Source organism: Erinaceus europaeus, chromosome 2 (genome assembly GCF_950295315.1).
Source record: "Erinaceus europaeus chromosome 2, mEriEur2.1, whole genome shotgun sequence".
Lineage (NCBI taxonomy): Eukaryota > Metazoa > Chordata > Mammalia > Eulipotyphla > Erinaceidae > Erinaceus > Erinaceus europaeus.
Window position 1 is genome coordinate 9,214,787 of NC_080163.1, and position 18,032 is coordinate 9,232,818.

General features: G+C 46.5%; 1 protein-coding gene across 1 annotated transcript; it reads right to left on the reverse strand.

The window, feature by feature from the left end:
• Window positions 1-1,886: 1,886 nt before the first annotated feature.
• On the reverse strand, window positions 1,887-7,056 carry LOC103127837 (zinc finger and SCAN domain-containing protein 4). Its single transcript, XM_060176748.1, has one exon. It carries the CDS (start codon window positions 6,360-6,362, stop codon window positions 5,463-5,465), a length of 900 nt encoding a protein of 299 aa, XP_060032731.1. The 5' UTR covers window positions 6,363-7,056; the 3' UTR covers window positions 1,887-5,462.
• Between the last annotated feature and the right edge of the window lie 10,976 nt (window positions 7,057-18,032).

The following is an 18,032-nucleotide window of genomic DNA, read 5'->3' on the forward strand; positions in this document are numbered from 1 at the left end:
GGCCCAGCCCCCACCCCATGTCACCCACACCTTCACTGTCACCCATGACACCCACCTGCCTGGCCACCCATGGGTCAGGCCCAGGGTCCCCCACCCGTGCCACCTACCTGCCCCCCATGACTGTCACCCATGAGTCAAGGCCATCCTCCACCCCGTGTCACTCACCCCCATCACCCACCTGGCCCCTGACACCCATGGGTCAGGCCCAGCTCCCACCCCATGACACCCACCTCCCTCGCCCAGGGACCTCACACCCCTCGGGGGCCCCAGGACAGGCTCACCTGAAGGGGGGTGGGAGGAAGGAGGGGGGCGAGGCCGCTGGCATCAGAGCCCAGGACCGAGTGCAGCTAAAGGGGAGGGGGGTAGCGGAGCTGGAAGTCCCACCCACCCGTACAGACCTGAAGCGCTCAGTAGCAGCACGTGCTCACCTGAAGGGCCGGGTCCCCTGGATCCCCCCATCGCTGCGGGGTTCCGGCTGCAGAAGGCCCTACCAACCCCTTCCCGCTGGGGTCCGGGTCCAGGTGGCCTGATGGGGGCAGTGGGAAGAGCACTGCACACAGGGGCAGGGGGTCCCCAGTTCAGTCCCGGGCAGCTCTTCCTCTCACCAAGCAATGGGGGGAAAAGGAGAGAGACAAGAGAGAAAAAGAGAGGAGACATTCAGACAAGGAGGAAAGAGCTGGACAGACTGCATCAAGTTCTACTAAAACCTCTCCTTTCTGAGGCTCCGAGGTCCCAGGTTCAATCCCCAGCTCCACCATGAGCCAGAACTGAGTAGGGCTCTGGGCTCTCTCTGTGCAGCGCTCTTTCATGAAAAAATAAATGCAATTTTTTAAAAAGGAAGATAGGAGCTAGGTGGTGTGCGTCCCCTCTGGTTGAGCACACGTTATAGTGTGCAAGGACATGGGTTCGAGCCCCCAGTCACCACCTGCAAGGGGAAAGCTTTGCAAGTTGTGAAGCAGTGCTCCAGGTCTATTTCCCCCTTCCCTCTAGATTTCTGGCTGTCTCTAGCCAATAAAGACCATATATATATTAAAAGAAAGGGAATCAAACAAGTTTTTTTTAATTTATTTATTTATTTATTAATGAGAAAGATAGGAGGAGAGAAAGAACCAGACATCACTCTGGTACATGTGCTGCCGGGGATCGAACTCAGGACCTCATGCTTGAGAGTCCAACTCTTTATCCACTATGCCACCTCCCGGGCCACTTTTTTTTTTTTTCCTCCAGGGTTATTGCTGAGCTCGGTGCCTGCACCATGAATCCACCACTCCCGGAGGCCATTTTCCCCCCCTTTTGTTGCCCTTGTTGTTGTAGCTTTGTTGTGGTTATTATTACCATTGTTGATGTTGTTCGTTGTTGAATAGGACAGAGAGAAATGGAGAGAGGAGGGGAAGTCAGAGAAGAGGAAAGACAGACACCTGCAGACCTGCTTCACCGCCTGTGAAGCGACTCCCCTGAAGGTGGGGAGCCGGGGGCTCGAACCAGGATCCTTACGCCAGTCCCTGCAGCTTTGCGCCACATGTGCTTAACCCACTCCGCCACTGCCCGACCCCCAAGTTTTTTTTTTTAAGGAAGAATTTTCCTTGTTTAAAGGGGACAAATCTGGTCTTGTTATATCTGTTTGCAGTTCTCTTTCATGAAAAATAGATTATAGTACACAAGGACCTGGGTTCAAGCTCTCAGTCCCCACTTGAAGGGGGAAAGCTTCACAAGTGGTGTCTCTCCCTCCCCACTTTCGTCTTCCCTCTAAATTTCTCAATCAAATAAAGTTTAGGCACACTAGAGTCTGCAGGCAGTGGCGTGGACTAAGTGCTAAAGCCCCACTTCCCCAGACCCCTGCCGCACTGGGGAAAGAGAGAGGCTGGGAGTATGGATCAGCCTGCCAATACCCATCTCTAGCAGAGAAGCAATTACAGAATCCAGACCTTCCACCTTCTGAACTCCATAATGATCTTGGGTTAGGGTCCCAGAGGGATAAAGAACAAAGAAACTTCCAATGGAGGGGATGGGATACAGAACTCTGGTGGCAGGAATTGTCTGGAACTGTACCCCTCTTATCCTACAGATCATTATTAAATCAACAACAACAAAAAAGAATTTTGGTCCAATTTGGGGAAAATACAAAGCAGAATTTGGACTGGAGTTGGTGTATTGCACCAAAGTAAAAGACTCTGGGGGGTAGGGGGCAGGGCACAGGTCTTGGAACATGATGGCAGAGGAAGGCCTAGTGAGGGTTAAATTGTTATGTGGAAAACTGAGAATATACAGACTATTGTATTTTACTGTTGACTGTAAATCATTAATCCCCCAATAAAGAAATAAGAGAATTTTAGTCCAGGGGCCAGGTGGTAGCACACCTGGTTGAGTGTACACGCTACAACAAGGACCCAGATTCAAGCCCCTGGTCCCCATTTGAAAGGGGGAAAGCTTGACAGGTGGTAAAGCAGGTCTGCTGATGTCTGTCCCTTTCTTACTCCTCTCTTCTTTACAATTTCTGTCTCTATAATATATTCTGCTCCATACTGCCAGAAGGATAAATGTTAGAGGAAGATGACCAGAGGGCTCTGAGCTCCAATTCCATCAGGACCCAGAGAGAATAGGAAAAAAGGAAGAAGCATTTGGAAGAAACATCAGGTATAAGTGTGACGTAGAAACAGAAGCCAGGTGGTCTGGGAAATGGCGCAGTGATAAAGCTTTAGACTCTCAAGCATGAGGTCCTGAGTTCAAACCCCGGCAGCACATATGTCAGAGTGATGTCTGGTTTTCTCTCTCCTCCTATCTTTCTCATAAATAAATAAAACCTTTAAAAAAAAAAAAAAGAAAGAGAAGACAGGACCATAGGAAAAACATGTGCCAATATGTGCAAATACAGTCATAGACATAATAGCGGGGGGGTCAGGTTGTGGCGCATCTGGTTGAGCACATGTATTGCAATGCATAAGGACCCAGGTTCAAGTCACCGGTCCCCAACTGCAGGGGGAAATCTTTGCAAGTGGTGAAGCAGGGTCGCAGGTCTCTCTGTCTCTCTCCCTCTCTATCACCCCCTTTCCTCTTGATTTCTGGCTGTCTCTATGCAATAAATAAAGATAATTAAACTCTTCCAATTCTAATGTAGAGAGACTTTCTTGGATTTGAAAGAAGAAACACGAACACTGTATATTTGTTTGCCCAGATCTTTATTGGTCATTTGAGGTCTATGTACTGAGGCACTTTAGTGAATGAAACAGAGGAACTCCTGCCCTCCTTAAACATTAAGACTCAGAAAACACACAGGACAGAGACCTGAGAGGGGGGCACAGTGGACAGCAGGTTGCCTTTCAAGCATCACGCGGTCCTGAACTTGGTCACAGGCACTGCGTGCACCACAGTGATGCTCACTACCCAATCTTCTGCTCTCAGTAGATAAAATCTTTGTTAACTTTGATTTCTTTAACTTTGTTTTATTTTACTTGTTTATTTTACTTTGTTTTATTTTTCTTTAACTTTGTTTTATTTTACAGAGAGGAGTTGAGAGAGACACCTGCAGCCCTGCTTCACCACTGCTTTCCCCTAGCAGGTAGGGGTTGGGGGCTTGAACCTGGGCCCTTGTGCAAGGTAATATGTACACCTAACCAGATGTGCCACCTGATAAAATCTTTTTATTTATTTTTTTTACCAGAGCACTGCTCAGCTCTGGCTCTTGGCGGTGCAGGGGATTGAATCTGGGACTTTGGAGCCTCAGACATGACAGTGTCTTTGGATAACCATTATACTATCTTACCTCAAACCAATAAAACCTTTTAAAATAGAACTTGGGGAGCTGTACACTCGGCTAAGCACACATATCGCCATGTGCAAGGACCCGGGGGTTCAAGCCCCCAGGCCCCATCTGCAGGGAGACACTTCACAAGTAGTGAAGCAGGGCTGCAGGTGTCTTTCTCGCCCTTTCTCTCTCTATGCCCCCTGCCCTCTCAATTTCTCTTTGTCCTGTCAAGTAAAATATAAAGAAAGGAAAAAAAAAACCCAGAAAAATGGCAACTGAAAGTAGTGGATTTGTAGTGCCAGCCATGAGCTCCAGTGATAAGCCTGGGGGCAATAAAAGAAAGAAAAAAAGTGAATTAAGAACGGGAGATCTGAAGACAACATAGTGGTTCTGTAAAAGACTCCTACTCCTGGGGCTCTGAGGTCCTAGGTTCAGTCCTAGCACTCCCCCAAATCAGTGCTCTGGCTGAAAAAAAATAAAAATAAAAGAAGAATGTAGTTTTTAAAAAGAAATAGGAGGGTGGGTACAATAGCATAGCTGGGGGGTGAAGGCGAGTGGTGGCACAGCGGGTTAAGCACACATGGCATAAAATGCAAAGACCGGCATAAGGAACCCAGTTCGAGCCCCAGGCTCCTCACCTGTGGGGTGGGGTGGGGGGTCGCTTCACAGACGGTGAAGCAGGTCTGCAGGTGTCTGTCTTTCTCTCTCCTTCTGTCTTCCCCTCCCCTCTCTATTTCTCTCTGTCCAAACAACAGCAATAACAAAAATAACAAAGGCAACAAAAAAATGGAAAAAATGGCCTCCAGGAGCAGTGGATTCGTAGTACACGAATCCATAAGCACGCAGTGGTGCACGCAGTGCCTGTGACCAAGTTTAGGACCGCAGCTATAAGCCTGGAGGCAAGAAAAAAAAAGAATAGCATAGCTCAGGTTAAAAAAAAAGAAGAGACATGATCAAATTATAAAGTATGGGCAGGGGAGACAGTATAAAGCTTACATGCCAAAGGACTCCAAAGTCCCAGGTTCAATCCCCCATACCACTATAAACCAGAGCTGAGCAGAGCTCTACTGTCTCTCCATGTTAGAATAAAAATATATTTTAAATTATTTAAAAGAAAAAATTCTAGGGGGTTGGCTGGTAGCACAGTGGGCTAAGCACACATGGCGCAAAGCGCAAGGACTGGTCTAAGGACCCCGGTTCCAGCCCCAGCCCCCCACCTGCAGGGGAGTCACTTCACAGGCTGTGAAGCAGGTCTGTCTTTCTCTCCCCCTGTCTTCCCCTCCTCTCTCGATTGCTCTCTGTCCTATCCAGCAACGACATCAACAACAATAATAATCACAACAATTATAAAAACAAGGGCAACAAAAGGAAAATAAAAGTCTGAAAAAAGAAAATCTTCATACACACATATACACACACACAGACACACACATATATTCACATACATGAACTATGTTCTCAATACATACTGTGAACAAATAGACTGGTAGATGCCCATTTATACCTTTGCTGTGACTGTGGAAGTTTCTGGTGTGGAAGTTTCTGGATATGACACCGGTTTTTTTTACAGCACCTGGGAACACATGCACACAACCACCTGAGCAAACCCAGCCCATGTATTTTCCTAGGATCAGTTTCTGAGACCCAAAGAGAAATACCCTAACACTAAGTGACACTTCACAGACTGCTCCCTGTCTGTCCTTGGCGCCCTCGTGTGCTGCTAGGGATGGAACCCAGGGTCTCCGTCACGTGAGGTAGACGCCCCATCATCTGCATCATCTCCTGGACCCTGGTGGGAACCACTTAGAACAGGCTTGTTTTTCTTGTGGGTCTTCAGGTGGCGGTGGTAAGTGGAGGACTGTCGGTAACTTTTGCAGCAAGACAGACACATGTAGGGTTTCTCTCCTGTGTGGATTCTCTCATGAGCCTGGAGGTTGGTCTTGTAGGTAAAGGCTACGCCACACATGGAGCAGGAGAAAGGCCTCACTCCACTGTGAATCTTCTTGTGCTCTCGCAGATCTGAAAACTGGAAGAAGCCTTTGTGACACTCCTTGCAAAAATAAGTCCTCTCATTTCTGTGCTTTCTCAGGTGTGCCTTTAGCCGAGACGGGTACTTGAAGGTCTTGGGGCAGTGCTCGCACCGGTGCAGTGCGGAGACAGTATAGTTTTCTTCTTCTTCTTCTTCTTGTTCTCCCTGTGTGCAACTTTCTGCGGCAACATTCTGCTCAGCAGGATCAGGCTCTCTCTGGCCAGGGAGTCCTCCGGGAGACGCGTCCCGGAACCTGGAGGTGTTTGGATCTGGCCTAGAGCTGAGTTCACCCTCCAACGAGACACTGTTCTCTTCAAGTTGAAGACAGTTCTCTTCCATGATCAGTAGGGAAGGGGTTTTGCTGCCTTCACTAACATCACTATCTTCAACTCCATAAATGATCAGGGAGACATGCCCACCGCCTCCATGTTCATCCCCCTGTTCTGTTTCCAGGGGGGCATCTCGGAACATCCTGGAGGCTGTCATTATGTCTTCCTTTGTCTGGGTCCCCGCTGACAACTGTTCTCTGAGAAGACTGATTACTTCTCTTAAGGGCATGTTCTCAGTAAAAAGGGCTTCTTGTCCCTGCATGTGCACGTGGACCTGGAAAGACAGACTGATTACTGTGCTCCCTCAAGCTCCCTCCACAGCAACCACACATGCGTTCCCAAGCCTGCTGCCAGGCCCTTCTCGCCAATGGCATTCAATTTTATGAGGCAATTTCTGGCTAGTGTGTCTACTCTTAGGAAAACATAATAAATAAATAATTAAAATATTTTTTTAAATCATGTTAAGTGAAATAAGTCAGAAACAGAAGGATGAATATGGGATGATCTCACTCACAGGCAGAAGTTGAAAAGCAAGATCAGAAGAGAAAACACAAGTAGAACCTGAACTAAAGCTGGTATATTGCACCAAAGTAAAAGACTCTAAGTTGGGGGTGGGAGGGGAGAATACAGGTCCTGGGAAAGTATGACCAAGGACCTCGTGGTGGTTGTATTGTTATGTGGAAAACTGAGAAATGTTATGCATGTACCAACAATTTTACTTACCATTGACTGTAAAACATTAATTCCCCAATAAAGAAATTAAAAAATAAATAATAAAGTGAAAAAAAAAACTAATGCCAGGTGGGGGTAGACAGCACAATGGTTATGCAAAGCGACTTTCATGTCTGAGGCTCCAAAGTGCCAGAAATAGAGAGAGGAGGGGAAGACAGAGAGGGGGAGAGAAAGACAGACACCTGCAGACCTGCTTCACCGCCTGTGAAGCGACTCCCCTGCAGGTGGGGAGCCGGAGGCTTGAACTGATATCCTTCCTTCTGTCCTTGCACTTTGTGCCAGGTGCGCTTAACCCACTGCGCTACCGCCCGACTCCCTGACCTGCCTATTTTTAAAAAGTGTTCACATGACTGTGGATTTCAGCCAAACAGCCATGTAGATACGAAGAAACTGTCAAGTTTCATCAAAATGGCTACACACTTTCCAAAGCTCTTATTTTCATTTGAAAACCTGAATTTTATCTTTGGCAATAAGTATTGCTAAAATACTAACTAACCACCAGAAGGTCCACCATAACTTACAGAAAATGCGAACTAACAGACTGGACTTCTGCCCTCTTGCCTCCCCACAGCCCAGGACAGAACCTCAACTCACTAAAGCAGGTGTCTTCATGCCATCATAGGGGAGATCTTCCACGAATTTCTCCAGGTTCCTGCCACTGGAATTCCACTTCTCTTTCAGAGTGGGCCTGTCACTGACATGCGAGTTGATCAGAATCTGTTCCAGGATCAACAGAGAAATCATCTCGTCCTTGCTGTTTTTCTCCGGCTCCAGCCACGAGCGGAAGACTGTGGAGAGTCTCCGCACCTCCTGCTTCACGAAGGTGGCACGGCTGTCTTGACACAAGCCGAGCTGAGGTCTGGCAAATGCTGACAGCCCCTCTCTCTCATGGACAACGGGTCTCTGGCTGACATTTTCCAACCCAGGATCATCACTAGATAGACCATCTTGAAATCTGATTCGGAGATCAAAAGCCATTCTTAAGAGGAGCCCTTAGGCTTCAGCTCAGAGATGCCGTCTGTCTCTTTGATTTGTTTCTCTGGCAACTGCTGGATGCTTCCAGGTTGCAAGCTACAAACACAAAAACATCTGGTCATTAAAAACAGACAATCCCAAAAAAATAAAAACAAACAAAATCCCAAGCCTAGATGACCATAGACTTTTTTTTTTTTAATTTAAAAGCTTTACTATCTTTATTTATTTGATAGAGTCAAGGGCCAGGCAGTGGTGAACCCGACTAAGTGCACAAGGACCCGGGTTCAAGCCCCTAGTCCCCACCTGCACAGGGGAAGCTTCACAAGAGGTGAAGCAGGGCTGCAGGTGTCGGTCTTTTCCCTATCTCCCTCTGACCTCTAAATTTCTGTCTCTAACCAACAATTAATAAATGACATTTTAAAAAGAGACAGCCAGAAATAAAGAGAAAGGAGGGGTATATAGAGGCAGAAAGACAGAGAGACACCTGTAGCCCTGCTTCACCACTCGTGAAGCTTCCCCCATGCAGTTGGGGACTAGGGGCTTGAACCCGGGTCCTTACACACTGTAACGTGTGTGCTCAGCTGGGTGCACCACCACCTTGCCCCAGGACTGACAGATTTTAAATGAAGAATTCTAGTCCTACATACTTCCCCAGAGCAGTGAGAATTCCCCAATTAGTTAATGAAATCATCAGCTCCCTGATAACATCCGCCTGAGTAGTGACAACTAGTAAACGGATGGAACAATTAACTTTATTAATCATGTTAGAAGAGCAAATCAAAGGGAGGTAGCATAGTGGTTATGTAAAAAGACTATCAGACCTGAGGTCCCAAAAGTTCCAGGTTCAATTCCCAGCACCACTGTCAGCCAAAGCTGAGCAGGGCTCTGGTAAAACACACCTACACAGTGCACCTGGTCAGGTGATAGTGAGGTGCACGCAGCCAAAGTTTGATCTCTGGGACCACACAGCAGCATTGTGGCTCCAGGAGAAGCTTTTGCAGAACCATCATGCCGTCTCCCCAGCCCGGTCTCACTTTTCCCAGCATGCTTCACTTCAGACTGTGACCAGAGACTTCAGGTGTGGAATGACAACCCTTCAGATTCATCACTCGGGTGAGACCTTTCCTTTCATAGTATTCTCTAATTCCATTCCAGGTGTTCCACTCCCCAGTAAAGTTCCCAAACCTAGATATAGTCCAGGTCCCCTGAGATAGAGCATAGGTTCACCCGTGCCCATACACTAGGGGAAAAATATATACCTGAAAGCAGAAGTACACAAGAGCATGCAGGGAATACCCCCAACACTTCATCTGCACTATTACAGTCTCTAGGTCCATGATTGTTCAACAATTTGTTTGGCTTTGTATGTTAACTATCTTCTCAGCCACCAGGTTCCAGATGCCAGCGAGATGCTGACCAGACTTCCCTGGACAGATGACCCCATCAATGTGTCCTGGAGCTCCACTTCCTCAGAGCCCCACCCTACTAGGGAAAGAGAGAGGCAGACTGGGAGTATGGACTGACCAGTCAACGCCCATGTTCAGCGGGGAAGCAATTACAGAAGCCACACCTTCCACCCTCTGCAACCCACAACGACCGAGAATGGGAAAGCTATCAGGGGAGGAGGTGGGATGTGGAGATCGAGTTATGGGAATTGTGCGGAATTGTACCCCTCTTATTCTATGGTTTTGTTAATGTCTCTTTAAATAAAAAAATAAAATAAAATAAAATAAATAATTTATTTATTCATGAGAAAGATAGGAGGAGAGAAAGAAGCAGATATCTATCACTCTGGTACATGTGCTGCCAGGGATTGAACTCAGGACCTCATGGTTGAGAATTCAATGCTTTATCCACTGTGCCACCTCCTAGACCACCCGGTCCCATTTTTTATCACATGTGAGATTCCTGCCAACACCGACTGTTATGCTTCTGAGTTGTCCAACATGCAAATACATCATCAGTGTTGCCTGTCTTCCGAGCTGTTCCTGCTCGTTTGAAATTAAAATATATTAAGCTATTTTAGATAGATAAGCCTTTAGGGCCTGGTGTACACTACAATGTACAAGGACCAAGGTTTAAGGCCTTGGCCCCCACCAGTAGAGAGGAGGCTTCACAAGTAGTAAAGCAGGGCTGCAGGTGTTCCTTTTTTTAAAAAAAAATATTTTATGTTGGATAGAAACAGAAATTGCGGGGCCAGGCAGTGGCACACTTGGTTAAGTGCACACATCACAGTGCACAAGGACCTAGGTTCAAGCCCCTGGTCCCCATCTGCAGGGGGAAGGCTTCATGAGTGGTGAAGCAGGGCTGCGGGTGTCTCCCTATCTCTCCCTCCCCTCTCAATATCTAATAATCAATTAATTAAAAAAAAAAAGAAATTGAGATAAGATATAAAGTAAGAGAGACACCCGCAACCCTGCTTCACTACTCCTGAAACCAGGGGCTTGAACCTAGGGCCTTTCACAGTGTAGTGTCAACCATCTGCACCACTGGTTTATGGTATGCAGGGGACTGAAATGGAGACTTTGGAGTTTCAGGCATGAGAGTCTGTTAGCACAACCATTATGCTATCAATCAAACCTCGCCTCCCCTTTTTTTCTCCTTCAGCAGAGCAATGCTCAACTCTGGCTGATGAAGGTGCAGGGGATTGAACCTGGGAGCTTGGAGCCTCAGGCATGAGTCTATTTGCATAGCCACTGTTCTATCTATCTATTTATCATCTATCTACCTATCCCCCCTTTCCCCTCTCTATCTCCCCCTTTCTGCTCAATTTTTGCGTCTGGAATATTTTTTCTGCTTTTTTTTTTTTTTTTTTTAACCAGAACACTGCTCACCTCTGGCTTATGGTGGTGTGGGTGACTGAGCCTGGGACTTCAGAGACTTAGACATGAGAGTTTCTCACAACCATAGTGTTATTTACCCCACACAAACACCTAAATAACTGTTTTTAATTTTTTTAATTATTATCTTTATTTATTGGATAGAGACAGTCAGAAATCGAGAGGGAAAGGGGAGATAGAGAGGGAGAGACACCTGCAGCCCTGCTTCACCACTCACAAAGCTTTCTCTCTGCAGGTGGGGGCGAGGACTCAAACCCAGGTCCTTGTACATTGTAACATGTGTACTCAACCAGGTGCACCACCACCTGGCCTCAATATTTTTTTAAAAGTAAATAGCCTTCAAAAAAAAAGAGGGTGAGGCAGATAGCATAATGGTTATGCAAAGAGACTCTCATGCCTGAGGATCCACAGTCCCAGGCTCAACCCCCCCACCCCCAGAACTGAGCCATATTCTGGTGGAAAAAAAAAACTTAGGAACCATGAAGTCACACGTGTAAGGACCCAACATCAAAAAAAAAAAAAAAAAAAAAGAAAAAGAAAAGAGGCAGGGGTAGATAGCATAATGATTATGCAAAGAGCCTGTCATGCTTGAGGCTCCAAAGTCCCAAATTCAATCCCCTGCACCACCATAAGCCAGAGCTGAGCAGTGCTCTGGTAAAAAAAAAAAAAAGATAGAAAAGAAAAGAGAAATCAGAATAAGACTCTTAACAGCAAACTACAAAACACCAGCCAGAATGACTAAAATCAAACATACTGAAGATGAGAAATGTATTGAGAGCACAGACCTTAAAAGTCCCGGGTTCTGGGAGTTGGGCAGTAGCGCAGCGGGTTAAGCACACATGGTGCAAGGCACAAGGACCGGCGTAAGGATCCCAGTTCGAGCCACCAGCTTCCCACCTGAAGAGGAGTCGCTTCAAAAACGGTGAAGCAGGTCTGCAGGTGTCTATCTTTCTCTCCCCCTCTCTGTCTTCCCCTCCTCTCTCCATTTCTCTCTGTCCTATCCAACAATGATGACATCAAGAATAATAATAACTACAACAATAAAACAACAAGGACAACAAAAAGGAGAATAAATATTTTTTTTTTAAAAATCCCAGATTCTATTCCCAACATCCCTCTCCTTTTAAAAAATACATTTTACCCGGTTCAAGCCCCTGGCTCCCCACCTACAGGAGAGTCGCTTCACAGGTGGTGAAGCAGTTCTGCAGGTGTCTATCTTTCTCTTCCCCCTCTGTCTTCCCCTCCTCCCTCCATTTCTCTCTGTCCTATCCAACAAAGATGCCATCAATAAAAGCAACAATAAGTACAGCAACAAAAAGGTAAAATAAATAAATACATTTTAAATAATTTAATTTAATTATTACTGGATAAATAAAGACAGAGGGAAAATGAGAGAAGAGGGGGAGACAGAGACAGAAAGAGTGGTCCAGGAGATGGTGCAGTGGATGAAGCATTGGACTCTCAAGCATAAGGTCTGAGTTCAATCCCCAGCAACACATGTACCAGAGTGATGTCTGGTTCTTTCTCTCTCCTCCTATCTTCTTGATGAATAAATAAAATCTTTTAAAAATTTTAAAAAGAGGGGGCCGGGCCGCAGCGTAGCAGGATAAGTACAAGGACCAGCATAAGGATCCTGGTTTGAGCCCCCTGGCTCCCCATCTGCAGGGGAGTCGCTTCACAAGTGGTGAAGAAGGTCTGCAGGTATCTGTCTTTCTCCTTCTCTGTCTTCCCCTCCTCTCTCCATTTTCCTCTGTCCTATCCAACAACAACAACAAGAACAACAATAGACAACAAGGGCATCAAAAGGGAAAATATAGCCTCCAGGAGAAGTGGATTTGTAGTGCGGGCACCGAGCTCCAGCAATAACCCTGGAAATGCCCCCAAAAAAAGAGAGAGAGAGACACCAGCAGCCCTGCTTCACCACTCTGAAGCTTCCTCCTTGCAGGTGGGTCCTTGCACACATTAGTGAGAGCTTAACCAGGTGCTTCAACACCTGGTTAAAGCCCCTCAACCATTTTCTTAAAAAAGAAACTGAATGCGCAGGAGTAGATAGCATAATGGGTATGAAAAGAGACTCTCATGCCTGAGGCTCCAAAGTCCCAGGTTCAGTCCCTTGCACCACCTGAGTGCTGAGCAGTGCTCTGGTTAAAAACAAAAAGAAACTGAACTGACTAGTCAACAATTTGTTTGGCTTTGTGTATGTTAACTTTTTTCAGCCACCAGGTTCCAGAAGCTACCATAATGTCAACCGGACTTCCCTGGGCAGACGACCCCACCAATATGTCCTAGAGCTCTGATTCCCCAGAGCCCTGCCCCACTAGGGAAAGACAGAGACAGGCTGGGAGTATGGATCCACCTGCCAGTGCCCATGTTCAGCGGGAAAGCAATTACAGAAGCCAGACCTTCCACCTTCTGCATCCCACAATGATCCTGGGTCCATGCTCCCAGAGGGATAAAGAATAGGAAAGCCAACAGGGGAGAGAATGGGATACGGAATTCTGGTGGTGGGAATTGTGTGTAGTTGTACCCCTCTTATCCTATGGTTTTTGTCAGTATTTCCTTTTTATAAATAAAAATTAAAAAATAAAATTTAGAAAAAAATTTAAAAAAAAAAGAAAAAGAGGAAGTTGGGCGGTCGTGCAGCGGCTTAAGCGCACATGGCTCAAAGCACAAGGACCCACAGAAGGATCCCAGTTCGAGCCCAGGCTCCCCACCTACAGGGGAGTTGCTGCACAAGTGGTGATGTAGGTCTGCAGGTGTCTATCTTTCTCTCCCTTCTGTCTTCCCCTCCTCCATTTCTTTCTGTCCTATCCAACAACAATGGCATCAATAACAACAATAATAACCACAACGCTAGAAGAAGAAGATAACCACAAGGGCACCAAAATGGAATATTTAAAAAAAAAGAAAAAGAAACTGAACTTTTGGCATAGATTAGAGCACCTGGAACTTTCCACCAGTACTGGTAAACACTGACTTTGGAAATACTTTTGTACGTGTGTGCTGGTGGCAATAAAAGAAAGAAAGAAAAAAAAAAGCCCCAGGGACTGTGGAATATTTATGTCCCCAACTCCACAAAAACAACAAGAAAAGAAATGTGTTCTTTCTACAAGAAATCAAAATGTTATGAAAAGAGGAGAATCAAGCGCAGGAACTAGCAGAGACAGAGCAGAGTCCAGGAGAATGGTTTCATGCTGTGTTGCAAATTCCTATCCCACAAACAAACTCCAGCACCTAGCCCCTCCCTTGCCACACCCAACCTTATCTGTCCTTAACACACCCTGGAAAAGGCTTCATACATTTCACCCACACCTCTCTACTTTGCCAGTAGCAAAGTAACTGTCCTCTATGTTCATGGCTTCCGGCTTTCAGCTGACCTGCCTCTAACCCCCACGACTGAGTCTGGATGGCTTTGCTTTGGCTTCCGACCCCCCAGTCCTAGACAGCTACAGGTACTTTTTGTGTGCCTTGTTGTTGCCTTTTTTATATATATTTATTTTCCCCCTTTTGTTGCCCTTGTTTTTTATTGTTGTAGTTATTATTGTTGTTGTTATTGGTGTCGTTGTTAGATAGGACATAGAAAAGTGAGGGGAGGGAAAGACAGGAAAAGAGAAAGACCTGCTTCACAAGCTGTGAAACAACTCCCCAAGTGGGGAGCCGGGAGCTCGAACTGGGATCCTTCTGCTGGTCCTTGTACTTTGCACCCAACGTGCACTTAACACACTGGCTATCGCCCGACTCCGACTTTTTTTCTTTTTTTTTTTGTTTCCAGAGCACTGGTCAGCTCTGGCTTATGGTGGTGCGGGGGACTGAACCTGGGACTTTGGAGCCTCAGGCATGAGAGTCTGTTTGCATAACCATTATGCTATCTACCCTCTGCCCCACTTTTTTTTTTTAATAAAGTTTATAATAAACTTTTCTAAGACTTTAGAAGTTCAAGCAGCACAGTAACTCAACTGGCTAGTCTTTGATACTGTGTCCAAAGCCCAGGATTCAGCCTGGCCTTCACTGCATTGAGAAGTTTCTGGAACTTCCAGCGTTTCTGCCTCTCTTTCTCACTCTTCCTATCTGGAAAAGTTAAATTTTTAAAAATAAAATAATTTTTTTTCAGTTTTAGTTAAGTGTTGATTGAAGCAAAACAGGGACAGCAAAAGAGGAAATACATGCAGAAAAAGACCCCAAAATAGATACATTTTATCCTGAGGTGGTGCGTGGGTTGGAACCAGGCACTTTGTAACCTCAGGCATGAAAGTCTTTTGCATAACCATGATGCTGTCTCCCCAGCCCAAATAAATATTTTTCAGATGGGGAGACAGCACAGTGGATAAAACACTGAACTCTCAAGCAGATGAGCATCCCATGTGTCAGCATTATGTTCTGGTGTTTTCTCTCTCTCTCTCTCTCTCTCTCTACCACTCTACCAAAGGAATTGTTTTGTTTCACCACAGCACTGCTCAGCTCTGGCTTATGGTGGTACATGAGATTGAACCTGGGACTCCAGAGCCTCAGGCATGAAAATCTCTTTGCATAGCCATTATGCTAGCTACAGCCCAACCAATAAACACTTTTTAATATTTTTTAATTATCTTGACTTACTGAATAAACAGCCAGAAATTGAGAGGGAAAAGGGAGGGAAAGAAAGGGAGACAGACAGACTGACAGACAGACACCTGCAGCCCTGCTTCACCACTTGTGAAGCTTTCCCTCTGCAGGTGGAGATGGGGGCCTAGAACCGGGGGCCCTTGCACACTGTAACATGTGCACTCAACCAGGTATGCCACCACTTGCCCTCCCCCCAATAAATCTTTAAAGATGACTCTTTTTTGAAGCATGGGTATCCAAAGACCTACTTCCTCCCTGCTAGCTGATATCACTGAATGCCTTGTGGCCATTTGACCAGATTAGCCACCCAGAAGTCATTGATTCAGGAGGCTCAAATGATTCCAGAAAAATCGAACACGAGTTCTTAATCTTTCCCTAATCCTTTACCATTCTTGCCTGGACTTGCCCACCCTCATCTCAGGTGTTGGATTGTGTGTTTATGCTTTTTTGTCATCGTGGGGGTTTCACAGCTCTGGGATGACTTTTTCAGAGAGAGAGAGAGAGAGAGATTGGGGGATTGGGCCTAACTGACATGGCAAACAGCTCACAATCTATATGAACTCTTACATTTGACCAGCCCAGGTGCAGGGTTTTTATATATTGGTGCTTCTCCCCGTCCCCCACCCCCTGGGGACCCATACCCTCCCTTGTCTAAACCTCCCTATAAGTTCTTTCTTGAAGACCTCGGGCGCGCACACACACAGCACAGGGCCACACAGGCAGACAGGGCTGAGTGTTTTGGTGGAGAAATCCTTTTCCTTCCAAACCAGCCCGGCCCGGGAGGGGGGGGGGGGGTCTTGTTAATCTGGAGCCCAGCCTCCTCGCCCATGGGGTTCCCGTCTGAGGCTGGGGACTCCCTTCCACCTTCCAGAGGGGTCCAGTAATGGGGACTGGGGCCCCAGAGCAGATGAAGGTGTGGGGCACAGGGCAATCAGCATTCCAGCTTACCCAGTCGGCCACACTGGGTATAAGAAGGCACGGGGGCCCGTGCACCTCTGGGGGAGGTCGAGCTGGGGTCTGTACTCTCCTCACCTTCTATCACCAGCTCACTTTCTTGCGACAAATACTAATACATAGCTCACCTAGTTTATTTTATTTTTTTGCCTGAGCACTGCTCAACTCTGGCTGATGGTGGTATGGGGACTTGAACCTGAAACTTTGGAGCCCCAAGGCTTGAGAGGCTCTTTGCATAATCGTCCTGCTATCTCCACCACCACCGCCACCGCCGCCCCCCCCCACACACACACAGCTCTGAAAGGCTCCACCCTCTCGGATACGAAGGCACCAGGGAGACAAGTCTGGTGCTGTGATGTCTCTGTGTCTCTACACATATACACACGTCTGGATCATTCAAACAAACAAAACTTTGACTTGGAAGTAGTGACACCAGATACATATAATGGGGCTGGGAAGACAGCATAATGATTCTGCAAAGAGACTTTCTTGCCTGAGGTCCCAGGTTCGATCCTCAGTACCACCATCAATCAATCAACCAGAGCTGAGCAAAGCTCTGGTCTCGGTCTCTCTCTGTGTGTGTCTACCTTTCTCATTTAAAAATAATGGAAACTGTCCAGAAGGTGGCACAGTGGATAAAAATGGAAACTGTGGAATTGTGCCCGTTAGCTTATAGTCTTGTTAATCATGATTAAATTAATACTAAAAATTTTAAATAGGGTGCGGGTAGACAGCACAATGGTTATGCAAACAAGACTCTCATGCCTTAGGCTCCAGAATCCCAGGTTCCATTCCTCCAACACCACCATAACCCAGAGCTGAGCTGTACTCTGGTAAAAAATATATTTTTTTCTTTTTTTCTTTATATTTATTTATTTTATCTATTTTTTAATAATAATTATTTCAATTTACACTGTCATGCGAGCGCTTAACCAAATGCGCCACCACCTGGCCCCAATAAATATATTTTTATAAAGAAAACTACAGAAGGTTGGGGAGACAGCATCATGTTTCTTTCCGCAAGAGACTTTCCTACCTGCTAAAAATAAAATATTTTTAAAGGGTGGGGTTGGAAGAAATAAAGAAAAAAAGAAATGCATTTTGGAAACTCACCTCCGTCAGCCGGAATGTGGACCAGGTGTTGCGCAGCTGAACTCCACACACTCTGGGCTGGTTGGGCGGGCTCGCCCTTTTATAGGGGGGATGGGCTGGGCTGAGCAGAAAGAAGGTGATTGGCCCACTCTGCGGTCCTCGGCCCCGCCCCGACCTTCGGGCCCAAAGGGGCTTCGCGGGACATTTCCATCAGCGCCGCCTCCAGAGCGGCCGCCTGGGGCCTTGAGCCTGGGCAGCTGGAGCTTTCCCGCTTCAGCCCTTTCCACGTGGGCAGGGGAGCCATGAATGCAGAGACCCAACTCCAGTGTGGCCAGGAGTGAAGTCGGCCCAAAGCCTACGGGCAGTTCCAGTATTCTGAGACTGGGGGTGGGGGGTTCTGCAGGTGTAGCAAAGCGAATGTTCTTTCCTCGTTTCCCTCCCCCCCCAAAAAAAAATAAAGTGAAATTTATTTATTTACCTATTTATTTATTTAAAGATGTATTTATTTAAAGGGGACTTGGGAAATAGCATAATGGTTATGCAAAAGGCTTTCATGACTGAGGCTCGGGGGTCTCAGGTTCAATCCTTTCCCCACTGCCATCATAAACCAGAGCTGAGCAGTGCTCCGGTCTGTGTCATTCTTTCTGTATTTCTTTCTCATTAAAATAAAATTTTAGTGGTCGGGGAGGTGGTGCAGTGATAAAGCCTTGGACTCTCAAGCATGAGGTCCTGAGTTT